General features: G+C 36.0%; 1 protein-coding gene across 1 annotated transcript in view; it reads right to left on the reverse strand.

The window, feature by feature from the left end:
- CCDC132 (coiled-coil domain containing 132) overlaps nucleotides 1-27,819 on the reverse strand; it is a 79,284-nt gene that overhangs the window by 30,637 nt on the left and 20,828 nt on the right. Inside the window, exons 10-19 of the mRNA XM_010137169.1 lie at nucleotides 27,798-27,816; nucleotides 24,619-24,759; nucleotides 21,411-21,546; nucleotides 15,747-15,844; nucleotides 14,916-15,010; nucleotides 14,187-14,285; nucleotides 10,763-10,853; nucleotides 9,021-9,197; nucleotides 3,225-3,343; nucleotides 1,823-1,929 (exon numbers count right to left, since the gene is read on the reverse strand). Coding sequence (XP_010135471.1) covers nucleotides 1,823-1,929; nucleotides 3,225-3,343; nucleotides 9,021-9,197; nucleotides 10,763-10,853; nucleotides 14,187-14,285; nucleotides 14,916-15,010; nucleotides 15,747-15,844; nucleotides 21,411-21,546; nucleotides 24,619-24,759; nucleotides 27,798-27,816 — 1,082 coding nt within the window. The remainder of the gene's footprint in view (nucleotides 1-1,822; nucleotides 1,930-3,224; nucleotides 3,344-9,020; nucleotides 9,198-10,762; nucleotides 10,854-14,186; nucleotides 14,286-14,915; nucleotides 15,011-15,746; nucleotides 15,845-21,410; nucleotides 21,547-24,618; nucleotides 24,760-27,797; nucleotides 27,817-27,819) is intronic.

The raw sequence follows: 27,819 nt of genomic DNA on the forward strand, positions 1-27,819 counted from the left end.
CCCCATCCCTGGAAGTGTTTAAAAGCCGTGTGGATGTGGTGCTGAGGGCCGTGGTTTAGAGACCCTGGCAGTGCAGGGGGAACGGTCAGACTTAATGATCTTGAAGGTCTCTTCCAACCAGATGATTCTATAAGAAAATATGTGGATTTTTTTTTTACCGTTAAGTTGATAAGGCTTCTGAAATATAATTCCTGTTAGATAAGAAGTGGGAACAAAACAGAAGTATTTTTAAGCTAGAGCTCAAAACAAGCATATTTACAGGCAATACTAAATGACCTGTCTTCCTGTAGGAGGAGGGGCTTGCAGGAGGTCTCTTTCCAATTCCATGTTCCAAATAACACTATTATCAGTCATTATAGAAACAATATAAAACCCCATTAGCAGATATATTGAAAACTAAACATAATTCCAGAAAGGAGAAAAAAAAATATATGTATGAGCTTTGAAAGTAATGTTTAAGTTTGGGGTTCTGGCCAGAATCCACCAACACAGAACCTCTCCTTATGTACAACTGGAAAACTTGAACTACAGCTCCGTCTACTCAGACACTGTGTTAGGGCAGTGGGGCAGGGGCAGTGGCTGAGGGAAGGCCGAGTGGTTTGCATGAAAATGCCATGTATGATTTCTAGATTCAATCCTAAATTTTCTTAGAGCAAAACCTTATGCTAGAAGATAGAAAATGAATCTCTCCAACCTAACTCACAGATTGATACCAGAAAAGCTATTGCAGAATAATCTCAATTCTTGTCTATATTGTAGATGCTCCAAGAGGAAAAAAAAAACCTGCAAAAAGGTACAGAATTTCTGATTTGCATGCTGCCCTCTAAGACAGGAAAAGGTACTAAACAGTTGTCAGAGTAGTCTCTTTTAAGGACCACTTACTCTTAAGTACCACAATCATTTCCAGTCACAAAAACATTGAAGGCAAACTTCATTAATATCACACACACACAGAATTCCTCGGTCTTATATCTAACCCAATAAATTTAGGTAGTTATTTCCACTTCTCTATAAACAGAATAAAAGTCAGTAGCAGAAAATTGCTATCATACAGTTATCTAGATAATCAAATGGAAGACATGATCACAAAAAAATCAATCCCATTACACCTAGAATTGAAGGGGAGCATTTTCACAGAAAACTTTTGGCTAGAAAGGACCTCCCACGGTCACCTAAGTGCAACATCCTGCCCAGAACAGTCTAAGCTGATGAGGTTGCTCAGGGGCTTGTCCAGTCACATCTTGATCACCTCCAAGGACAGAGATTCCCTGAAGTCCCCAGGGATTACTAGGATGCATTCCAGTTACTGAAATTACAAATATGGGAGGGCCCTTTCTTCTAGTTGTCCATGATATGGTAGAAACAGTTATTCTGGGTGTGAGAATTTGAATATGGGCAAAAAAATCCTCAGACTTTAAAGTTTTTAGTTTTGTAACCATACAAAATGAAGCATTTAGTCTACCAAGACACATTAGAAACATAAAACATTAAGCTATTTCCTTTCTATCTCCACTGTTTTTACACATTGAATATTTTAGACAAATAATCTACCATTATTGGTTGAAATCAATATATGCATGCAGATTAATTTTCAAAGTAAAAAATAACTCACAGGATATAATCAAATTTGTCTACTTGATTAAAAACTATGTCGGTTTAGTGCTTTATTTCTATTTTATTAACATTTTCAAAGAATGGAAATAGAGCCCAACCAGGTAGATTTTTAAAAGCCTTAATATTCATTTAACATATTTGCTATAATACCTAGGTTTGCATTAAAATAAAAAAACATATATAAGAACCCTACAGTTGTTCTACGTACCAACAAGCCTTATTACATTCAGCGTAGTGTTTGTTAGGATAGGTGCATTCACTTTATTGAGGTTATAATCTGATCTCTTTCTGCTCCTCAGAGTTTCTCGAGAAACACTTTAAAGAAAAAAAAAATTACACCAAATGTGACTGCCTGTTATATTCAAAATACAAATAAAATTTATTAGAAAAATTCACATGACATTATGTCTTCCGGTGCAGTATTTTATGTATGCCAAAACATTACTGTATTAGAATTCTAACATTTAAAGAGAGAAGCCTGGCCTAACTGACATAAAATCGTGCTAGAGAAAGGAGTTTCTGAGTTGCGGTCCACGGCTTGAGTTCTGCAGGCCTCTGTCTGGCCTCAGCAATCATTTTAACCACTCTGACTCAAGTTCATAGTTTATGAAGTAAAGAAAATGAAAACAACGCAAGTCACAAGAAAACAGGGGCAGGCTAGTAAGCTACAACTGAAAATCTCTATCTGGAAGTGGAACTATTTTTCAGGAAGATGAAACTAAATAGACATTAAAGTTTTCATAAATTATAAGACAAACCTGCCAGCTGAGATACCTCAGAATGGTACTCTTTCAAAAACTCAGAATGTTTCAATTTCTCAGCACAAAGTTATGGACAGTGACAGTGGTTTGTTCCAATTAAGTAATATTTATCACTTTTTTGAAATGAAGTAGTTTGTGCGATATACCTTATGAAATCATGCTTTTTAGGATATTTTATCCCAAAGAGTTATTTTGTAAAAATCCATTCCTCTGCCTTGACCCAAGTGATGGCTTTCTAGTACTCCTGCAATCCACTACATACAAATAACATTAGCCTGCTTCACAGAATTTGTATTTCAGATCCTTTTAAAGGCTACAGAGTTGGCTTTTATTTATATGAATATATATTAATATTTTATTTATGTGTATGTTTTCATCAAAATAGAACATGTATATTCATATATGTGTGTGTGTATATTATTAAAGAAAAAGAGAATTTAAAATTCTAAATGACTGCCTTCAGAATAAATTTTCTTTTTTTTTTTTTAAATCCTGCAAAAGCAGGAGCCCAAGCCTCATTTCATACGCCTGCAAACAATTGCTTTTGACAGAACAGAAATTATATGTATGCATAACAACAGTTGTAGAAAAACCTTCAGTTAACATCTAATGCTTGCTATTCAGTTTTCCACTACCTGCTTCAGCCAGCCTTTATCCTCCTTCAAAATCTTGCTTTCCAAAGTTTCTTTCTGCAATAACGATGAGCAGTTTATCGTTCCTCCCCATTCTGGAAATCTATGTGCTGAGCCTTTCTAACTGTGCAGGTAGCATAGGTGAAACAGAAAATGAACTAGAGTACTGAGATGAAAAGCATGTAAATGAGACCAAGGACTGATGCAATCTACTTACCTTTTCACAGGGGCATCTCCTGTCTGCTCATCCACATAATCTCTTTTCAATTCTTCAGGAACATCACTGTCGCTATCATACTCTTGATAGGCACTTTTTTCTTGTTCATCGGATTCATACTGTTAAAAATAAAGAAGAAATTGAAATTGACTGCCGTTATTTTCCTTATAATATTGTCACTCATTTAATGCAGTGCTTTGGTCACTTCTTGGCTTTTACCTCAATCAGCATACAAATAACTTCGCTCGTTGAGCGACTGCTGACAATATTAATTTACAAATGCAGCAGGCAAATTATACACAGCCATTTTTATAATAGCATTTTTAAACAAACTTCTGTTCTCAGATATTGCTTAAGATTAAATACTTGCATCACCCTATTTGTCCCAGCCACTGATAATTTTTTTTGCTTTCTTGCTGCCATATCAAGTACCCACGTATCTGAGCTTTTATTATTTGCTTTACAATTGGACACAAAACAGTAATAAAATCTCAAAATTTATCCATAGAGCTCCCACAAACCAAAAAAAACCTGGCACCACACAATCCTTAATTCTTAATGCAAGAAGGACTAAAATATTGCTTCGCAAAATTATTAAAAAAAAAAACAAAAAAAAGTTGTTGTAAAATTCCAAAACAATTTCTACCACCGTCTTTCAACCACTTAACCTGTTAGAGACCAATGAGATTTTGACTAAGCAACAAACACTTAAAGAAAACCATAAGGAGTCAAACATTTCGGGCACGCATGTATTTATCTGCGTGTGTTGGTTCTTGGTTTTGTTTTGAAATATACAGCACCCCTTATCTAGTTAAAGGCACAAGATCCTGGCATTCGAAATTTTTATCTAATTATCAGTGAAACAATTCATCTCTGATAGAAGAAAGCTTCATGCGTCATTTGCTTTATTTGTCACACATGCCACAAATTATTCCAGAATAACCCTTGGCAAAATGTGAACGCATAGAAAAATTAACCACATATACCCACCTTGAGACTTCAGAGACTTAGTTCAACTAATTTGGCTGGAACGTTAGGACAGAGAATAACCACCACTTATTATGCATTAATATATAATAAATGACATGTTGATTAAATCCAGTGAGAGTAAAAGGATAAATTAGCTACAAATTATCTAACTACAATTCACACATTGATACATTATTGATCTATGAATCTGATAGTTGATGTACTAACCGTCTTAGCATCGCGGATTAATAGAATTTTGCAACCTATTTTTTTTAACATGGAAAAATAGTTTAAGTCTCCCCAACCAAATGCTATTAACGGGCTGGAAAACTTATTTAATGAGATAAAAATAAACACCTTTTAAAGTATGCACTATTAAATAGTGACCTCCACATAAAGAGACCTTATAAATCTATTTTGAATATGCACAGTCTGCAGTAAAATTTGAAAGTTATAAAAGGACTTTAGATATCTTGCAGCAATAATCTGTTCACAAGTGTTTAGGCAATTGGCCCGAACAAACCCACAGGACAGAGGTTAGATTCATCAGTTGAAGAGTGTTATAAAACTCCATTAACTGTACCACCACAAAGATATTTTAGGGAGATACAGAAAAGGGATGGAAAGCATCTCACAGAAGCTCAGGATGTAGAGCTGAGGTGACTGGATCCAAAGGCTCATTTTCAGCTGTCCAGAACTGCAACAACTAAGCAGTTAAAATACTTTAAAAAAATTCTGAGAAGAAATCCTGACAGTTCTTACCACCCTACAGCTCACTTGACAAGTAAATCAATTGTTTATGTCCTTCTTATGCCATTTCTTGAAATACCAGGAAACTTGTCTGCATTCTCTGGAAACAAAATTTTGCAAGATCCATCTGAAAGAATTTCAAGTACTAAAACATTTCTCTAACTTAACTGGTCAATCAGGAAACTAAAACATAAAATCTTTGTAGAAATGTTATCCCACATTACCTAACAAAGTTATTTCTGTTTCTGTGTCAAGGATAACCAAACAGGGTTTTTTGTTGGGTTTGGTTTGTTTGTTTTATATAAGAATTCTTTCTCTGTATCAGCACTTTGGACCAGACAGTAATGGAGGGAGGGTTTAATTTCAGCCAGGTTAGATGTCCCATACAACTACTGACAAGTTAATTAACCTATTCTGTGTCTCAAGTCTCTGTGTATATGTGCATTATACTTCCCTGGCTCACAAAGATTTTGGAAAGGATTTTATCCTTCCAGTGAGTGAGTTAATGCCACATCCACAAGTGCTTTCTTAGCATTGCTGAACACCCTCGTCTGCAATTTCAGCACGGCTTTTCAGATTCACTTAACATCTTTCAACATTAAAAGCTGTTGGTTCTCATATTCCAACACATTCAACTCAAGTTACTGTACAGAATAAATCTGTTTATATACACTGTTGCTAGAAACATGTCAAACAAAGGAAGTATTTATTCACCACAATTGATTTCCATGGGGAGGAAAGAAAAATCACAGAATCCAAAACTGTTCTGTTGGAAGAGACCTCTAAGATCATCAGGTCCAACACCAACCCAGCACTGCCAGGTCACCATAAACCATGTCCCTAAGCATCACATCTACATGTCTTTTAAATAACTCCAGGGATGGGGACTCCACCGCTTCCCTGGGCAGCCTGTTCCAGTGCTTCACAGCCCCTTCTGTAAATAATTTTTTCCTAATATCCAGCCTAAACCTCTCCTGGAACAGCTTGAAGTCATTCCCTCTTGTGGCTTCTTACACTGGAGACCAACCCCTACCTCACTATGACCACCTTTCAGGTAGTTGTAGAGAGTGATAAGGTCTCCCCACAGCCTCCTTTTCTCCAGGATAAACAATCCCAATTACCTCAGCCGCTCCTCATAGGACATGTTCTCTAGAACCTTCACTTTCAGTGTGAAAATTGAAAACACCATCCTCCATAATAAATTTTCAATTACATTGAGCAAATGGAAACTTAACTTTATGGTTTTGTTTGGGAAAAAAACCAAGTTAGTTCTATACACTATTTCTAAGTTCTCAAATGCCACTACAATTATGGTGCAAAAACCTATTTTATAATATGAATGACTGTAAATCTAACCTATACTTCACAAGAAAAATACACTATAAATCATATCATTAATGTTTCATTTTTTCCACACAGAACATTCTGTCCCTCTGGTGACAAAGGAAAGCTAAAATTCATTATAGTTCTTTACCAGGCACAAAATCAGATTTTATCAATTTAAAATATATTAAGGTTTCACTAATAAAGAACATTAAATTGGCTCACAGCTTTGAAAAAGAGGACAGTGCAGCCAGCCTTGGAAGTCCCTGACAACGTGTAAGCCTACTCAAATGAGACACTGTTCAAAATTAAAGACAGGGAAATCACAACATGGACTTTGTTATACGTGACACATCAGCTTACAGCTGATTCATGGGATCACAACTCCCTCTAGCCTGTTCCACCCTGCCACTGCTGATCTGCTGAGGCAGCAGCTCTCAGCCCACCAGAGAAGGCACATGGCATCTTGACAGTGATCTACTATAACCCCACTTCCACCACAGTGCTTGCAGCAATAGCAGGGCCTACACGCAAAGCCTGAGGCAATCCTTTAGTAATAAAATAATGCTTATTATCTTATGTAACTTCAGCTCTGGCTGGGATTGAGCCTCACACACCTTCACAAAATAGACAGCAGTGAACAACCAGTACGAGAACAGTAACCTTTACATACACATACTTTTTCCAATAGCTACAGACAAATTTGGAATAAAAAGACATTTTTGCCCAGGACAATTAGATAACAGTATTACTCCATTACAATAAGAATGTAATTCTGAGGTGGAGGTTGTTTCTTTGCCTTTTTCTCGAGAGAATTCTGAAACATACAGAGGAAAACCGTCCCACATATTTGGATTTTATAACTCATGCAGGTTACAAAGTGTCCCAGTAAGACTTGCAGGACCAATTACCTCACAAGAGCCTGCCATCCAGAACCAGAAGCAGAATGCCATACGAAAACCCCACTGGTGTCACGTAACATAATTCCTGTGTAACTATCACTGTATGTAGAGTTTGTACTTGAAACACTATTATTTGTACGAAAGGTTAAAGCTTTTTTTTTTTTTTGCTTTTAAGCTCTATTACTTCTCCCAAGTATTTTAATTACTGGAGAAAAGAGGAAAAAACAATATATAACTGACGACAGAAGAGGGTTTGCTGATAGACTGTTTGGCAGCAGTGTGACTCTTGGGGTGGCAAAAGCCAAGAAAACAGTATCTGCAACACATTCACCAGCATTTGCTACCTAATTTTTTCATCAAATGATTTCATGATCATAGAAGCAAAAGCTTACTGCAGAGGAAGTTGATGTCATCCAAATTTTACTTGAGCTAGAAGAAACAGATTATGAAGGGTAACCAAAAAAAAGAACGAAGCAGTTCTGTTCAAACGTGTGCAGAGTTTTCATCTCTCATACACGTGTGCAGAAAGAAAGAACACCTCCTCAACATATCCACAGGCAAGTAATTAAGGCAATTCTAGCTTTCTACAAGTGTAAGTATTCTATTTACAAGCAACTGCACAAAAATATGGGGACGGTGCATGCACTCATTTGCTAGCAGTGACTTGAAAGAAGAGATTATTCTTTTTTGTTCTTGAGATGTTATCCAGTCTCAGTAGCTTCAGTTAATACCATCTTTGGAAAATAATTTCACAACTTCCTAATTATTCTACATGGAAATAGTGGCAAAAAATATCCTATAATATTTGAGATGTATTTCTGCACTCAGTGCAGGTCATGATGGCTGTTTATATTTGTTACAGAGTGAAACCTTTGTAAGAAGGTCATCTTCAGGGAAAAAAAAACCAAAAACAAAGTTAAGTTAACTTTCTTGTACTTTTTCTTCAGAAAAAAAATCTTTTAAAAAGCGAAGTACTCACAAACATATACAGAAGTCTGAAAAGAACTCTTCAATAGAGGGAGCTTTCATTTTGAAAACCTCAAAAATACTATTGGTATCATCATTCGTCGTTATGTCACTAAGGATCTTTTTAGCAAATATCTACCAAATGACCGCCCAGATTGCCCAAAAGCTTTGTTTCAGAGTGGGTTTCTACAAAGTACCATGGAATTCAGTAGTTCTCAGCATGCCCTCCAGTACATTCATCTTTGCTTAACATTCTCATTTGGAGTCTACATGTAAGCCTAACTGATAACCATGCAGCTCTTCTCAGTTTACTGACAGGAAAATGCAAGATGTATGTTCTGCTGTATTACTTGACAGGGGAAGAACTACCACCAGGAAACTGGTTCTCCAGCAGCTTCCTTTAAGCTCAATGCAACACATCTTATGCAAATCAACTGCATTTTCTCTTCAAGTGAAAAGTGAAGTAGGAAAGAGACTGCAACATAGCTCACAGCAGCCAAGACGCTGCAGCGTCACACTCAGGTGTGTGAAGTACAGACCAAGCTGCTTTGCAACTGAAGTCCACAGGGAAAGAAAGAAAGATGAAATTGAAAACCAGAAAGCCATTAGTGTGGTGCTTGGATTAACTAACCGTAAACAAAAAAACTAAACCCAACCTTATCACCAAAAAAATCCCAAGTGGCTTTCAGGCACCGTTAAAGGTAAAGCAACCTGCCTAATTAAAGTGGCTTGAGATTTTACATGGTACTGCTCCTTGTATGAAGATATTTAACTGATTCTTGTATGAAGACATTTTGCCATCACTAATACACAAAATAAATCATCATTTGAGAACAAGATTTGCTTTTCTTTTAATTTGTTTTTTTCTCCCTGAAACACTCCATACCCCATTGGAAGCTAACACATCTTCAGTCTCATCATCTTTGCTGTCGGTCTGAATTTCAAATGGGTTTCCCCCGTTACAGTACTGCTCAAATAACGTTACTGTTGTTGAAATTGCTGAAGCAGGCTGCTTACTAGGTGACACAGATGGGGAACGGGACTGCTCCATGAACTTAAATTCCTATTAATAGAAATACAGTACAATTTTAATCATCAACAAGACAGTTTCAATATTGTTACGTGTCCATCTCCATAAAAACAAAGCAGAATAACAAACCTGTGGTCAATTAACCTGGTATAAAAATCTTTAGCCCATGCTTGATGCTTATTTAAACTTGCTTTTCATGATGGCTCAAGTTAACCTTTAAACTGGTAATCATATACTGCCCATCTTTCTAAAAATTTTAGCAGTTTTTGACTATGACGTGCAATACATCCCCTGAATTCTAAAATTGTCTAAGAGTACATGAAAACTAAGTGGGTTTTTTATTTCACAGAAATTAGGAGATAAAACAAGACCTACATTCTATTAAAAATGTAGAGGTGGGGGGGTTTTTTGTTTGCTTTGTTTTTTAACACAAGTTACCCAGTAATTTACTGAACCTGAAATTTTTTCTTAATATTTTATTTTTAAGAAGTTTTTTTCAAAATTTATTACTTTTCAGACCCACTGCACATGAAGTTTCCGATGACTGGGTGAATGCACAGACTTCTGCAAATACGTGGACTAAGCAGAACACATAAGGTATGACTTTAATCATTTTTATCTAAAAACTTTGACTTATTTCAGCTACCATATCATTTTTAACCTATCAAACTCTAGGTAGTGATCTTCATAAATGGCAAAATGTATATTATTATTTATTTAAAGGTTTAAAGATTAAAATGTATGCAGCTAGATTTCTCTTTGTTCAGATCAATCAGTTACTTTTGCCATTTTCTGCTGGTCCAGTCCCTTGAGCAGTATGTATGGATATATAATCCCATTTCTCTATGAGAAATATTATTTCTTTTGCTACTGTATGCTACTGAGGATACTCCTTCCTTATCCCTCTGTGCTGTTACTGCCTCGGTAGCCGCTTGCTTACTTTTACAGTTAACTCTACAGAAGCTGCAAAATTATTTTTGCTTGAGATTGCTCAGCTTTATCCATTTCTGCACTTTAGTGATAGTTTCAATCATAGGCACCCACATTTCATTTGGCAAAACAGGTGAAGTTCACCCACTATGTGCTAAACTTCACAAAAATATCTTCCCTTCAGGTCAGCAGGTGAGCACACCAATTACTTGCTTTTGGTTGGACTTCACCACAGAAGTGACTTCACTTTTTTCCTATTCAAATGAGCCACCATGTCCTATGTTTCCACAAACAGATGCCAAAATTAGCACAAGCTAGTGAGTGCTCATGTGACTACTTTTAGGCACTCATATTTTAGCATCTTGCTCTCAAACAAGTAATTTAGAAATGGGAAATTGACATATTAGCAGCACATTAAAACATGAACATTAAAGGCTAGCATTATCCTTACACTCTAGCATCTTCTGCAAACCTCTAGTGGCCCAAAACAGGAACACTGCTGTTTTAAAAGCATTTGATTCTAATGTTTTCAATATCATGAAGTGAAATTTAGGAGGGTTTAGCAGCCTTTAAAAATATGTGCACAGTAGTTCGTGGATTTTACTTCTCAGAACCCCTAGACTCTTAGCTGTTAAAGAATTAACATATGTGTCATTCATAGGACATACATGAAGCTGCAGAATACTAAAGCTTGATTTAACAGGACAAAGTTCCCAGGTCTCATTCTCCAAAAACATTCTTAATTCTTCAAGACGCGTTCTGAAATACAACATATGAATACTGTTAGTTGGCAGCAAGAGTAAATCAGGAAGGAGACCATTATTTATGCAGTGAAAAATACCTTCAAAAACTGTATAGAAAGTCACACTTGAAAACAGATATTTAACTCATTCTTTCAACTGACAGACCACCTAAAAGCCATAAGTTTCATGACACCTCTGGAGAAATTCTCAAAGAATGTTTATCTCCAAACTTTGGAAACAACTTTTTTTTTTGTCAAAACCACTAAAAGATGAGATACATCTATGATTATACAGTAATACTGGACCTTTTTTCCTCTGTGCAAACTGTATAAAGCACTATAATAATATATACAAACACGCCATCAACAATATAACAGCTTCTTGTGAGCCCACCTGAGACAGATGCTTCTTTCAAACACACTGAAGGCAACAGGTAGCAAAACAAAATGTAAAGAACTAATGTTCTACAGACAACTTTTCAGAGAAGAAAAAAGTAAAATGGTTATTGATCTCCTAAGCTATATTTTTTTTTTCAGAGCTTAACTTTACCTTTACCATAACCTTTACCTTCAGAGCTTTAACTTCACCTTTACCATAGAAAATGTGTTAGGTAAATGTAATCAAGTTCTGCATCACTGCATCGTATCTGTTGGTTTTAATCTTGGTTTTTTTAATTTTTTCTGTTGGAAAAGCTTACATTCAGCCATAAGCAGAAATATTTTTAATAAAGAAAATCATTCTGCTACATAAGCAAGAACTCACACAGGAAAAGACAGCAATGAATGCTTATTGAGGTCACATTGCTGTATCTTTTCTTCATAATAAATGGTATTTTCTTTTGCTTAACAAGTAGCAATTGGTAAACTATGCACTGGTTTCTAATTAGGCAGTAAAAATACCACTATTTTAATAATGGACTATAATCACCACTACAATTAAAATTTTCTTGCCTTGACAAGGTTGAATTATGACCACAGTTTACTGTGTGTATTTAAATGCACCAGTTAAACGCAAATAGACTTCAAGTGCTATTTTTGAGGCATCTACAGTTTGCAGAAATTCTGGCAGTAAAGCTAACAGATAGAGATGCTGTGGAAATCAGCGTTACAGAGTAAAATTCTTTGGGAGGAAGACTAAGGAGAAAGTCATAGAAAAGCAAACATGTAAAAGCCACACAGCGCCAGTCCTTTTTATCATTTCAAAGCTGAAATTTAGACACTGATAAAGTATTTGAACAAATGCTCTTCATTTTCACCAGCATACAATTCTAGAAAGAGGCATACATGGAAGGTCTGATGCATTCATCCTCTGAAAAGCTTTGGTGATCAAGCACGCCTTTTAATAAATGTATCAGAACAAAAAGTAGTTTGCATTCTAAAAACAGCCTTACTGACGTTCTTTGCCAAAAGCCCATTCTAATTTTTCAAAATAATCAACTTTCACCCCCAAGAAAGGCTTCACGTATGCTCCAGTATTACATTGCTTTTTGAATGACATGACCAATTCCTTTCAACTCTTTCTCTGTGTTGGCGGTCCTCTGAAATGCCACACAGCCCAGGAGGCCACATATGTCAAATTTTACAATCAAGGAACTGATTACTCCTGGACTCTGAGCATTTCAGCTCTATGCAGCTTTTATGTAATAATGAATCTTTAAAAGCTCTAGCTTTTTCTTTTTTTACCCCTCCAATTAAATGAACAACAGGAATGAAAGCCACATTAGCTTGATCTGAAAAGGCAAGATGCTTAAAGCTTTTATATAAATCAACCTGAGCAATTTTGCTGGGAGAAAGTTTATTTTATATTTTCACTTCTGAGGATGAAAACATCAGCCAATTCATCATCACCATACACACACACAGAATAACTTAAAAAGTATTAAAAGGTTCACGTAATTTGAGTCATATCACAAGTATTTCCTTTTATTTTCACAAGAATTACAAGAAACATTACCTTAATAAAAAACACAAGTTATTTTAAAAAATTTTTTACATACTACACCTTTATTTTACTCAAAGACAATTGAGAAATTTTGTCTCTGATTCCCTAGGCTGTTAAATAGGTCCTTCAAAAGTAAGCAATATGGTCAAAATTATATTTACTTAACCAAGTAAGGTGATATATGGTAAATCAGTGCAGAAAAAAGACCGTTAGGGAAACAAAAACAGCTCTTCTGAACCTAGAGCTGAAGTCTGTTTCCAAATGAATTCATGAAATTCAGCTCAGGGTTCAGAAACGCTTTTCAGATATGAAGATAGGTGGCATAGCACCTTAATCAACTCATCTCCTGGCAAGACATAATGTGCATCTAATTAAGGCTCAAGCTTTGCAGATGACTGGAATGGAAGTCTTCAAATGGACAGAAAGAAATCCTAGCTACAAACCACCAAAGCTTGAAGAAATTCCAAACCACATTCTCAGCTTCTGAGTTTAGACACTGTCTCATGTTCTCCTGTCGTAATTTTCACACTGCATGGACCAGGCAGAAAGTCTCAGATTAAATGGGTTTGGATATACTAGTTGTACAACAGCTCCCGTGTAACGAAGGCCAACAGATCAAGACAGGGAAAGGCAGAGTTTCTTAGAGAAAGAACACTGTATTTCTTCTCATATCTTCCTAGCTATTTACACCCAGAAAGAAGATAAATGCTAGATACCTAGAATGAAAGAGTTGTCGATCACCCAGACTAAAACATTTGGAAAATCAAGACAATTAAAACAAATGGACAGACAAGTCTTGAAGCTGTCATAACCATATATCACATCTGAGGCAAGAGACTGCCTGCACATGACAGCACATATGACTGGCCTCAGGTATGATAGCAGAGTTGACTGAAGCAAAATTAGGTAACACCAATGAAAAAATATGAAAACATGACTCAAAAGGATGGACTCAGTTCTAAACATCTCACTTGATAAGACAAAATTGCATATCAAAAAAAACAATTCATAGCTACAGATATCAGCTCTTTTTATGTAATGGAATAGAAAAAGAAGTTACAATTTTGCTAGGAAGTATGGACTTAAGAGGCATTCACCCTCAGAATCCCAGGAGACATCTTAAGAGACAGCCTGAAAACTACCGAAATTCTACAGAAAAAGTTGTTCATCTTTACCTGGCTTGCCTGCTGCACAGCTAGAGATTTCCACAACTACAGCGGAAGCAAAGGCGTCTCACCCTCTCCCCTTCAGGTTCAGAGCCCTATTCTCATCATGAAACATATTCCACTGTCTGTCAACCTGAACGCAGGAACATTATGCAGTGGAATTCCTTTGGAAAGCATTTAAAGTTAAACCCCCCAAAAATAAGTTCCATTAGATTCATTCACTGCAAATATAGTAGTCTCACCTGTGGTATGTTTTGAAATAGTTAACACTTTGTTTTCTGATAGATTCTTGCAAAACTTCAGACTTACTGCCACAAAATTCTTCTCCAACTTGCATCAGCCTGTGACAATAAACAAAGGTTAGGAATATTAATACTGATGTTCCAATCTGAATTACAAGCCTCAATCATTACCATGAGAGCACATAAAAGCAAAGCATGAAAGTTAAGTTGCAAACACAAATCATAATGTCCCATATACATAAAGACCAAGAGCCATTAGCAAAATTTCTAAATGTCTTTTTGAGATTGCATTATGCACAGCAAGCTGTATAGCTCATAGTCTGTCACTTTATTACCAAAACAGAAGGATATAATACTATACGGGTTTGCAGTATTGTGATATTTTGCTGCTCGCAATTGAGAGTCCCTTTAAAGGCTTTGAGAAATCTCAAAATTGTCAGATCAGCACATTTGAAATCTTAAAGGCAGGCAATACTGAAATTATATCATACTTAAGTACTCCTTGAGCACCAAAGCAACTTATGCTACCTCTCCCAAGTATGTCCTTGCAGCAGATAGCGAGACATTGGCACTCAGTCATAGATTCCCACATAAAGAAGTCCTCTCCAAACTATCAGTAGATAAGAACAAAATTGGCATCTGAATGCAAATATCAACCTTAATTAACTGTCTTACCAGAGTTCAAGTTTGTACACATGTATTACTTGTCTTACACACACATTGGTATACCTGCTAATAACATCAAGCACAAATATGAAGTCATCATATTTGAAGTTAGACAGATCTGTTCCCAGAAGATAGGTTTTCACTTTCAGTTGAACATCCTACAAAACACAAACAAGCTTTGGTATACTTAACGCACTAAAGACAAAAAGGTGAAGGCTCAGATGCCTGGTTCCTTAGCACTTTCTGCTTGGTTTGTACTTCTAACTTCTGTTTGAGATTTAGAGTAGAACTTCATTTCTGTAACGTGAATGATTTCTAATTAACTTTCTAAAATAATATTATAATCAGTTTCTTTAACACTCTGTAACACAAGGTCAATCTTAGATGCTTTATTGTCACTGGAAAAACAGAGCTTTGGATTACAGTTCGGCCATGTGAAAGGTTTACAGCTTTGTCATCATACATTTGGGGTCTCACTGCACATCAAACTGATCCAACAGTCAGACCAGGAATATTGTGAAACCAGGCAGGTTCACCAGACTTCAGGTTCTCCATAGATATGGTAATATCAGAAACTTAAAGCAGTATGACTGTGTTAACAGAGAAAAGCACGAGAAGAAAATAAATTGTGGGGCAGCACACAGTTTGAGAGAAGCGAAATCAGGCTGAAAGTCATGTTACTGTGTTTTGGTATTTCAACTGAGTTTGTCAGCATAGCAGCAAAGCAGCAACAAGTCACATAAATTAAATTTCCATGCATTTGACATATTTAGCTCAAAACAAATTAGTTTAAAAACAATTCCTGGAGAGATGTCTTTAGGAAGATCAGCATAAGTATAATTAATACCAGGTGGGGGGAGATAAAAATATTAAAAAAAACCTCAAAGAACATACCTGCCATATTCGTGAAAGCCCATGTTCCAATTTCTTTTTTACATAGCTGCGGTCAAAACTGTTCTCTTCAGTTCCAATCACATTGCTGCCATCTGAAACTGTAGGTGAAAGGTACTGTAGGTATTTCCAACGGCTTTGAAATGTATCTTAGTTTTCTACTCATAATGAAACTCCTGCCTTAGCCATTATCATATTATCCATTATGCAAACTACAGGAGAGCTCCCTTGCTATAAACTTTTGAAAGGAAATTAATAAAACACATAAAAATATTATATGCTAATGCAGACCAGGAGAGCTTCTGATTCCCAATAGGTAAGCAACACACGCCATTCCGTAAAAATCAAAGATGACAGTACCGGATACTAGTTGTGGTTACACTTGCAGTCTGTGATGGCGCAGTGTCATGAATTTAGCTTCACAGCCTGTGACCAACCACAGGAAAGCTCTGTCTTAGCCAGACGACACATACAAACATTCCACATAATAAGAAAACTTTGCTCCTCCTGACAATGAGAAAAACTATGTATGTTCTTTAAAGCCCCAACCATTTGGTGATTTGACATAAAATATAAAAAATCATGTAAAATATTACACTGGAATATTGTGAAGCATACAGCTCTCCTTCTACCCCATCATTCAAGAGGTTGCAAATATAGAAGAATTAAGATCGCCTGTAGTGCTCCAGCATTGCCATGCAGCTAGACCTGTCTTTCCATCTTTTCTGCAACCTCCAGCTAGTTTTTAGTACTTGACAAGACTTGTTCACTCCCTTGTTCCTGGTCCAGCTGGTGTCACCTCTCTGCCTTCACACACAGGCTCCCAACTCAAAGCTATTTCTTTCCCTGATTCCAGCATTTCCTCTCAAAAATGTCCACCCAGCCCCAAGCTGTCATTTTGCATGTACATCAGGAGTCGCCCTCCTTGCTAAATGGGCTTCACAGGAACAGGCAGCACAAAGCCCAGATCCTACAGAAACTGAAAAATAAATACATAATTAAATAAATTTATAAGTAAATAGAAGTTCTTCATGATAACATGGAAAAGAGTCCCTATCTATAATATCTACCTACCTAGAGAGTAACAGTACATGCCTAACAGACTAGGGCATGTCTAACATCCTTGACCTTTTTTTTATTGTCTGCTGAAGAAGAGTCCAGAACCATAAAGAACCTACATCTGACCTCCATCAGCACTAAGAATTTTTTTTGTCAACAACATGTCAAGCCTTGCCCTGAATCCAGACCATGCAGTCTAGGTAATTATCCTGTAAATACTGTGAGTGCCTTACTAATGAGCCCAGTAAGGAATGGGTGGCCAGGTACAGGACTCTAATCAACCTTTTCAGGTGTGTCCAGCACAGACCTCTGCAGCACTGTCTGGAGTACTGCATATTTAAGTGAAGGAAAAAAAAAGACTCTTCCACTGAACAAGAATGATTATGATTGGTATCAGATACCGACAATTCAATTAAACAAAAATACAAAAGAGCACAGCAGAGTCTGACCATGTTCTGACCACATTTTCTTCAGATCATCCAGTGCTCACTGTCAAGTGGGCAGTCTCCTTCTGCAACAATCACTAATGATAAATAACACTTAACAGCATCTCATACTCCCAGTCCTAAGCCAGATTCTCTGTATGTAGAGAATCACAACATGCATCTTCCTTCTCCCCATCAACCACCTTCTTCCCACTCTGAACTTCTCAGAACGACAACTATTTGTGTTTCCCATGTCAATAAAAAAAAACCCTACATTTATAGATTACCTATTATATGAATGCTTATGTAATACATAGGCATAATATGAACAACAAAATACGAAACCTTGAACAATGCCTGTAGCTCCATTTAAATTAAGTAAATGTGGGGAATATGGTGAGAATAATATCGTAATACAAACTATTACAGTAATAGTAGTATATAGAAAATATACTGAGAAGAATGTTGGCCTTTTTTAATTTCTTTCAAGTGAAGCCATTTGGTGTGTCTGGACATGTTGTTAAATTATAATCTTTATCAAAACACTGAGGGAGCTTCATCTGCAAGCTAGAGTATGATAGTGAACACGTGAACCCTACCAAGTCATAACATTTTGTTTAATATTCACTAGGCAGAGAAAAAAAAAGAAATCCAATGCATCAAATCACCGTCTTCTAGCTTCATTCACTGAATACCTAGCAGTTCCTGCAGAGAATTTACACAGTATTATAAATAGAATGTTTCAAAAATTAAAATGGTTGAAATTAAACTTAGATCTTACATCACTTCTTGCCTTTCATTGCATCTATTAGAGCTATTACCGTTGTTACCAACTTTTACCATGAAGATCACACTCGTGAGATCAGGAGTTTCAATGCTATTGAAATTGGGGTGGTTAAATGCTATACCGATCATTTTACTGCTCAGCTTTAACTCTTCTGTAAAACTCCTGTCTCAGGAATACAGGTGAATCACATCAACACCACAGTAAATTTTATGGCACGTGAAAACACAGCCAAACCAGACAGAGCCTCACACAAACCAACGCAACTTTGAAGTTCACTTTGCTTTGAGCAAGGAAGACAAAACGACCTGCACAGGTCCCTCTAAAACTCTTTTTCTCTTTGATTCTGTACTACAAACACAAACCATACTCTGACCATGACCAACAGTGCAATGGAAAATTTTCCAGTAAGTTTATTTTCAGGTATGAAAACCTGTACATATCACAGCAATTTGCTGTTTACTACACAGCCCGCAAGAGCACAGGGTAAGCAGCAGTTCATTAAATATGACATGGAAGTCACTTCACGCTGTGGAGTTCATACTTTTAGTTCACTAATTTTATCTTCAGTGTGATTTAACAAGTCCTACATATGAACACTTCATTCTATCTTTCCAACAGTATATTAATTAGTTAAGTGTGTTACTGATGATTCACAGAAGTATCAATACCATACATTTCACTGTAATTTACTGTTACTCTGTTTTAACATTTAGGCAAATGAAACCTCACTAGTATTTCCTGTTTCATGAAAGGTACTAATATACCTTTAAATTTCTAGGATTGCATTGATATGTAGAGATAATTATTTGTTTCCATTTAGTTTATTCCAAGTAAGGAGTTTTTTAATCCATCTTAAAAAAAACAGTAATCCCCAAAGACCAGATCACACTATAACTGAAAGAACAACTGCAATTCTCTCCTATAAATGCTCCAAACAAATAAACAAACAAACAAAATCGTGTTGTGAAAGTATTTTCTATTCCACTTTGCTCTTCGGTCTCAAACTAGACTGATTTTCAGTAAACAAATAAGCAGAATATTTAATGAGACAAAGCAGACGCATCTCTTTCCTCAAAAATGCAGAGGGGCAATTATTTAGAAGTTACACAAAGTACACTTTAACATCTGTAACAGGCATTAACAATCACAAATACGTGTCGCATAATGTAGATGAAGTGCCACCTCCTTTCCATAATCCAAGCAGGACTCCTGGATAAGCTTCACTGTTCAAATAGAAAGAGCTATGTAATTCATGTCCCCTAAGTCCTGTTTCTCACTTCTACAGCTGGGTTTGTGCCCTAAGATCAAGAGTCCCATGACCCATTTAAGGTACTTTGTAAGACTGCTGACATTAACTGGCACAACAAAAGAAAAATACTGGGACAGCTGTGAGTTCTCAAAATTATAAAATCCAGATACACATACAAAAATTAAGACTGCCCCTTCTATTGCTCCAGTCTACGGGGTTTACTGAGGGAAGAATTCTAGGATAATCTCCTGAACTGCCTCCATGGTTCCTTTTGATACACCCACCCTTTCCTCAGGAATTTTACTCTTTGGATTTAGCATATATCACAGCTATTAAATCAATAAATATGGAATGAGACTTCCACGTACAGGTTTCATAATTATTTCAGCATAAGCAATGACTTTTAAAAAAAACAGACATTTGGTAGTATTTATAGTCCCTCTTAAATTATATTTGTGACATATCCTTTTGAGTGCTTTACCATTGCTGAGGTATTTGAAAGAGTGATTCAGTAGCTCAAATATACTCTAGTTGCACATCACGGCTAAGCCACAGTATCTCCAGAAAGTTAAAAACTCAGTGACAGAAGATTTAGTGGATTAGTAGTACACATACCAAAATACATTGGCACGCATTTAAAAAGCAATGCATTTTAAATGATTCATGTGACTGAATATACTGCTTTTTAAGGCTTAATCATTCCCTTAAAATGTTTTCCAGTGCAAACTATTTTCTTTCTTCAGAACATCACAAGTAACCACACTAAGGGGAATCTGTTTCCATGCAATAAACCTTTATGATACCTGCTTTATTTTACACAAGCGAAGATTACAAAAAAATGAAAACAAAGAGAAAGAAATGTAATTATCTGAAGTTATTTTAAAAGTATTGTTGAGAATAGGCAATTCACACAAAACTTCAGAATCTGCAGAATACTTCAACTCCTAAATTTTAATTCTCATATGAAAACTGAAATAAGTGTCAACAAGCTTTAAAATTTTTTTTTAAGGTTCACACAGTACAAGAAGGACACTCCAAAGAAAATATGTTCAATACTCTTTCAAATTTAAAGTAGGAAGAAGGAAGACAATGTTAATTACCATCAAGTTCATTATTTTTAAAACTTAAATTCTGTAATCTGACTTTTGAAAGAAATGTTGGATTTCAAATACGCTGTAGGAAGCAGTGTTCCAAGACCTGTTCTTTTCTTCTATTTCCACCTCTTTTTCCCTTTCTTACCATGTAACATAAAGAATATAAGCTTTATGCAAATCAGGCAAGAAGGAATAACTTCAGCAGCAATTCTACAGTCCTTGTTCTTTGACAGAAGACTCCTTTTGAGTAAGCAAATACCAAACCTATTTGATTCAAATAAATAGGAGTTTTGCATAAATCTTATTGCTGTAAATTTCACACTCTCCCAAAGACAAGCATCTTGGATTTGTGGGGAGATAATGTCTGTATTCAGGCATTTTACAGTAATTTAGAAGATGTCCAGCAAAATGTACTTAGGAGGACCCATACAACACATGAAGGTTTTGTGCTTCTACCCTAAAAACAAAAATTGGAACAGCAATGAAAGAAAATCAAAACTATATTTAAGGTTAAATGTTTGCCTTTTCCTGTAAGGCTGTATCAAGGAAATTGTGACCATTTTTTACAATGGATTCACTAGGAGAGATGACAGACAACAAATTGTATTTCCAAAGAATCACAATGACTGATTTACAACAAATTAACTGCCTATTGTTTCGGTCACCTGTCCTAGTACACAATCCAGTATCCCAGCCTAATCTTAATATGCAGTGAAAATTTCAACATCGATCAAAAAATATGGAATTTCATATTAGTCCTATATTAAAGGGAAAAATCCTCAGATTTTGTAGTCACCTACGCAGTTGACTTCCAACTCAACAATAAGCACCATTTGAAATACAAATGTTCATATCTCTAATAACAGCATTAAAAAATAAATCTTATACTGAAAACTACAAAAATCCAGTATTTAAGTCGTTACTGTACGCTATAAGCAATAATGCTAAAGACACTGAGGCAAGACCACAAAGGTACCAACACACAAATTAACTTGAGGACAAGAGAAGTTATTTCCAAATATCAGAAGTTCTGTTTCCAGAACAGTTTCTTACCAGAAGACACGGCGGCTGTCTCATCTTGGTCATGATTCTCATGCCACTGCATTGTTTTGTAGTAACTGAGCATGACTTCCCAGAGGGCTTTGCAGAGATCAGCAAGGCATGGAATGTAGCTGTCTGATGTAATATGCTACCGGCACAAAAACAATACTGTGAAACTTAATAGTTGATAACAGTTTGCAGAGGCAAAACAAATCACACAAAAATCTCTACATTCTTACAGCTAAGGTGCTTGATGTTTATCAGTTTCTTTTTCAAAAGTATTTGAGAACTGACAAATGTCTGATTTTAGTCAACTAATCAAATGTTTAAAAGTGCAAAGTATATTCATTAGCATCTTTTTTTTTTCTTCCCAGTTGGCCTATGTATTAACTACCTCTTATATTTATGGAACAGCAAGGTAGATATGGAAATAAAGCCGGACAGTCTAATGGTCAGCACATCTCACTACCAAAGAGGGAGGCAGCCACCCCTGTGGCATGCAGACAGTGTGTTAGTTCAATGATAGAGATACTTGTACTTCAGTAGTACATAGACGCCATCCTGCTGGTGTCCCATTGGACTCAATGATATATAAAGAAGTAGTTCAAAACCAAACAAACATAGATGGCAGCTGTCTTGCCTCCTCAATCCACTCTGCTACAAAGAGCCAACTGTGGTTTAAGATATTCATTAGGCGAAGAGTATGAATTTTATTAGAGAAATATACGGTAGAAATATTTAAGGCAAATACACAGCAGAAATATCTAAGGCAAATGGATGAATTGGAGAAAGGGTGTTGCTGTGTAAAGAAAAGACAGTAAAGTATACTGCTTATCTGAGTGGGAATGGTAAGTCACACTCCTTTCACTTGCTGTGAAGAACCACAGCCTCACAGCTTAGTAACAAGGGCAAAGTCCAGCTGCACAAATGTGATTTCTTATTTAAATGTTCTCAGAGAAGTCTGGAAAACTGCACTTCAAAATAACACTGTTGTAGAAAACAATTCGTACTTTCCCAGTGCTATTTCAGTGTCCACACTTGACCTTTACGAGTTAGCTTTTACTGTGTGGATACTGCCTGATAACCCAAAAATGTATACCCAAGAGGATATAAAATAACAGTTGACATAACAGTTACCACAAAACTCTTCAAAAATAGTAAGTTTCTGCAATGGTGATGACAACATTACCACTAAAATAATCAACCATGGATTAAGAACAAACCCTTAATCAAGGCAATCAATTCCCTCTGAAGAGCATCCTCATTCACTATTGTTTTCTGAACAGTGAACATCCTTCCTAAGCAATGAATTGTAACAGAACTTGCATAAGCTTGAATATTACATTAGTTGGAGAACTAGACTATTTCTTTGCAAATGCAGATGCACCACTTGCAACCCTCCTATTTTACAGCTTTCAGGTAAAAAAAAAAAAGTTATAAAATGCATGTTTTTATTTTCTATTTAACCACGTTCTCTTTCTTCCTTGGAACAGGCTGCCCAGAGAGGTTGTGGAGTCTCCTTCTCAGGAAAATTTCAAAAAACCCACATTATTTTATTTCATATAAATGAATTTTTTAAAAAGTTTATTTTATTATTATAAAATCCAGTACAACTTCCAGAAAAGAAACAAACAAACCAGCAAAATTAAAACAAAGAAAAACGCCCACCATAGTTCCCGGGGCTGCATTTCCTAACACCCCAGTACGCCTTCCCCCACGCTACCTGAGCACGCCATACCAAAGGTGGCAAAACCTCCTTTCACACCCAAACAAGGCAAAAATCCTAAAAACAAGGAGCCAAAATCCTAAACCTCAACAGTAAGGAAATGGGCATTAGCAAAAAATAAGAAATAACCTGAAGGGCATACAGAAGTAGAAAGCAAAAAAAAAAAAAACCACTCAGAAGAAAATTGCATTAAAAACCAAGAAATGAAAACAAAACCACACTCTGAAGAATTAAAGCGGAAATATGAAAGGGCTGCAGTCCAAAAAACAGATCAGAGTTTGATGGCTTTCTTCACATAGAATTCATCTCACCAAAGTGCAAATACCACCTAACTGGAACCTTACTCACTCTATAATTAATCCTTACGTCAATTACTCCCAATAAATTAATTTTTCATAATCCGCTTTCACTCATATGAAGGTTCTTAGATTATCTAAGTCTTTTAAATCAAAGGGGCATCTCTCTTTAAAATGAAATGGGTTTCAATGCAGATATGTTATTTACTATTTAAAGCTACATGATCCCAGGAGACTTGAGAAGTGAAAAAGCAAATGGAAAAAGAAAATGGATTAGAATATGAATTTTAATCTCCTTGTGACCATACTTTGATTCAATAAATTACAGCTGATGAGGTGGGTCCTTTAGTTGATGAAGTATGATGAGGGCTTAGCCTGTGACTGAAACAAACATCCTAAAGGATAGAAACATCCTAAAGATAGAAACATAATTGCAAACTTTAAATCAATGTTATAACCACCTAAAATACCTCACACTCTCCCTTCCCACCACTGAAGTTTAAGAAAATTTCTCAGGGTGTAATAGTAAAATTACAAGTGAAAGAATTAAAGAGTAAACTAAAAATACTACTCAAAATACAGTAATTCATTCTAACAGTATTTTTAAAAAATTAAACAAAACATAGCTATGAAAGAATCTGCATCTAAAACTCTATACTAAAGAAAATATATGGTTATTCCCAGTCCATGATCCCTGTATCATCAGGCTTTTGCATCTCAGTATTACAGCTGTCTCTTTTCTTAATATCAAAAGTGAAATGAATCAGATACAAAGTTAGGAGTAATGGGAAGAACTACACTTAAGTTAGTATCTTTACAAGAATCTTTACTGAAATGTAGTATTATAGAAATTGTGAATATTGCCTAAATGCACTGGAAAAAAGCTCAAAGCTAATGGTGATTCCAGTTACTGGGATATTATACTGAAGACACGGGATTTTTGAAATATTCGTCTCTTGTCTGCATCCTACCATTTACTTTACATTTATTTAGATAGTGTGTGCACTAACTCTACAGTGCTAAGTATCAGCATTAAGCTGTGAATAACCAATCTCTCAATTAGCCTATGAGTTGTATTAAGAAACTATAGTAGCTGCAGGCTTATTTTGATAACAGATAACCCTGCTTACATAAGGTACACTTACAATAGTGGAATAAATCGTTAAAAAAAATATACATATATGCAAGAGTTACATACTGTGCAGAGGTCTTTGTACTGTAACTTCTGAAACTTGGTGTCTGTGTTTCCTGCACACAGCTCCACATATCCAAGGACTACTTGAAACACAGTGTTGTGAATGGCTTGAGTGAAGTGCATATGTAACTGGTCCATTGCTGTCTGAAAGAAAAGAAGTAATGTAAAAATCAAGCAGTAAAATTCAATTTGTCATATGCAATCACCTTTTAACGTAAATTTTTTTCAGTACCAAATACAGGAGATTGCAAGCATGGCCTCCAATCTTTGTCTCAAAAATAGCTAACATAGGACTTGGCAATATTACAATATAGCAACATAAAAACATTCAGGTATTGCCATTAAAATCAGTTTCCCCTGCCATACTCCCTCTATAACTCACCGGTTTTGCGACATTATCACTAGTAAATATTGGGTGTATATAATATATTTAATTATAGAATTTACTCAGTCATTCATTTACCCTCACAATCACCAAAGAATATGTTAAAAAGAAATTTGTTGAGATCAGTGCTGATTTTCCCACTGGAAACACTTCCAACTAAAATAAAAGCATTTCCTTTGCAATTAGTAAAATTAAAACCATGATTACACAGTCTTCAATCCATCCACTTGCCAATCTGAGTTCTCCCTTGAAGAATATCAAGTAGGATTAAGTGTTAGAGAGGCATACACACTGTATTGATAGATTTCATATGAAAATCCTCTTTGCAATTAAAAAAAAATTTTGTTTAACAAAACTTACTTCTTCCAGAAAAAGCAAATACCGGTACATGTACTAAACATGACTACATAATATGTAAGTCGTGACATAATCATGACTGATTTTCAGGTCAGGCCACTTCCCAAGTTATCTTATCGATCCTTTGTTTGTAAACTGTACATAACATTCATTAGTCCTTTTCATAAACTGGATTTTCTCACTGTTTCAAGATATGCTAATAACCTACATATATGGTATATAAGAATAGATTAAAAAATTATTTGATATGCCAGAATAAAGTTATCATTTCTTGCGGACTTGAAAATGTTGTTTCACTATTTGCTATTTGACATTTTCAGCTACTGACAAGAGCTGAGAACTCAATCACTCCCATAAGAAATGAACAAGCAATTCTGCTTCAATTCTATTGCAAATAACCAATCTTCTACAGCTAGTCCTAACTTGAATTAGTCAAGAAAACAGAATAGCAAATGAAAACATGGAAAGTACTGAAGACGCTGAAGGTTATTGTAATTTTGTTTAATGAGAAGGGTTAAAAATGGAAGACGTTTCAATAATGATGCAACTAAATTCTTTTCAGGAAAAGTCCAAAATACATACTTCAAGAGTAATAAAAAAAAGTCAAAAATGAGTCACTCCATCACAAGACTAGAGCAGGCAAAACTGTGCAGTAACAAACAACACTTATTTTTTCTGTTCAGAAACTTCATTCCCCTCCAACAAAATATCTGCCTTTCTCAAGAAATCATGCACTGGTCTTCAGAGCACTGAAGGCATTATATCTGCTTTTGTTCAGGAAATAAACTGCACACAGTTCACTAACAAATAAAAAGTCTAATTAATCATCTGTTGTGATATTAAGTTGCAGTCTTCAGGTACTCCAATAATTCTGCACGTTGTCAAAGTATAGGAAGAGGAATCCACTTATAACCTATTGCAGAGCTATAGTCAAGCCATAGAAAAAGAACCCAACTGTACTAGAAAGATTCTAATTAGAAAGAAACACAAAAAAACCCCAAATTTAAAACAAACCAAAAAAGTCATTCTGATGTCAGACACACTTCTGAATACTGGGGAACTACATAAAAAAAAAAAAATCAAGCATAATAAAGAACAAATGGCATTCTTGTCTTGTCTTCATCAGGGAACAGGTACTTTGATGTGATCTTTATCAATTAAAGCTTTCTGGAGAAATCTCTTCTCTAAGCAAAATATCATTGACACACTGGCACCACTATGTTTACCCTTGCTATGGTATGAACAATGATCATTAACAAAAGATGCCTCCAGGACTTTCTCTTCTCCTTACCCCACATTACTTCACACTAATAGAAAAGAACTATACCCTATCAGATAGTTTAGACCTACTTCTATTTACATGAAAGGGCTTTAGGCACACTGAGATGTAACTTTTAGGACATGTCCACACTATAGGTTTGAACGCCTTGTGTCATATTTTTTTGCCAAAATAAATCTCTTCTCACACCTTCATTCCTGTCACATCTGAGTACAATATAAAACGAGAATGCACATGTATGAGGTACAGGTTGTGCACAACTCAGTAACGTGGAACAAGCTATCAAAAGTAGTACTCACATGCCCAAACAGAATCAATAATGCAAATGGCATTATAAACATTATGGAACTGTTACAGTTATACTACGTCAAAAAAGCTACATGTTGCAGTAATAGAGAGTTCACCTTTAGCAAGTACTGTTAAATTATTTGAGCACTCTGTTATCTTAGTATACTCAGCAAGATTCATCTGTACTAGTGTGCTGTTTTTTTCTGGGACAGAGTTAATTTTCTCCATAGCAGCCAGTACGGGGCTCTGTTTTGGATTTGTGCTGAAAACAGTGTTGGTAACAGAGGGATGTTTTAGTTACTGCTGAGCAGCACTGACACAGAGTCAAGGCCTTTTCTGTTTCTCACCCCATCCCACCAGTGAGTAAACTAGGAGTCCACAAGAAGCTGGGAGGGGACACAGCTGGGCCAGCTGACCTGAACTGACCAAAGGGATATTCCATACCATGTGACATTGTATTCAGTGTATAAAACTGGAGGAAGAAGAATGAAGGGGAGGATGTTTGGAGTGTGGCATTTGCCTCCCCAAGTAACTGTTACACGTGATGGAGCCCTGCTTTCCTGGAGATGGCTGAGCACCTCTCGGCCGATAGGAAGTGGTGAATGAATTCCTTGTTTCGCTTTGTTTGCTCATGCAGCTTTTGTTTTATCTATAAAAGTGGTTTTACCTCAAGCCACAGATTTTCTCATTGTTACCCCTCCAATTCTCTCCCCCATCCCACTGTGGAGGAGTGAGCAATTGGCTATGCAGGGCTTAGCTGCCGACTGGGGTTAAACCATGATCGTTAGGAAAAAACATTTCCATCACAGTCCTCAAAGCTTCACACTGTTACACCACTGTTCTTTGTGACTTACTCAAAAGACAATTACTAACCTGTGTTTTTCCAAGCAGCCTG

The sequence above is a fragment of the Buceros rhinoceros genome, unplaced genomic scaffold, assembly GCF_000710305.1.
Source record: "Buceros rhinoceros silvestris isolate BGI_N320 unplaced genomic scaffold, ASM71030v1 scaffold9825, whole genome shotgun sequence".
Classification (NCBI taxonomy): domain Eukaryota; kingdom Metazoa; phylum Chordata; class Aves; order Bucerotiformes; family Bucerotidae; genus Buceros; species Buceros rhinoceros.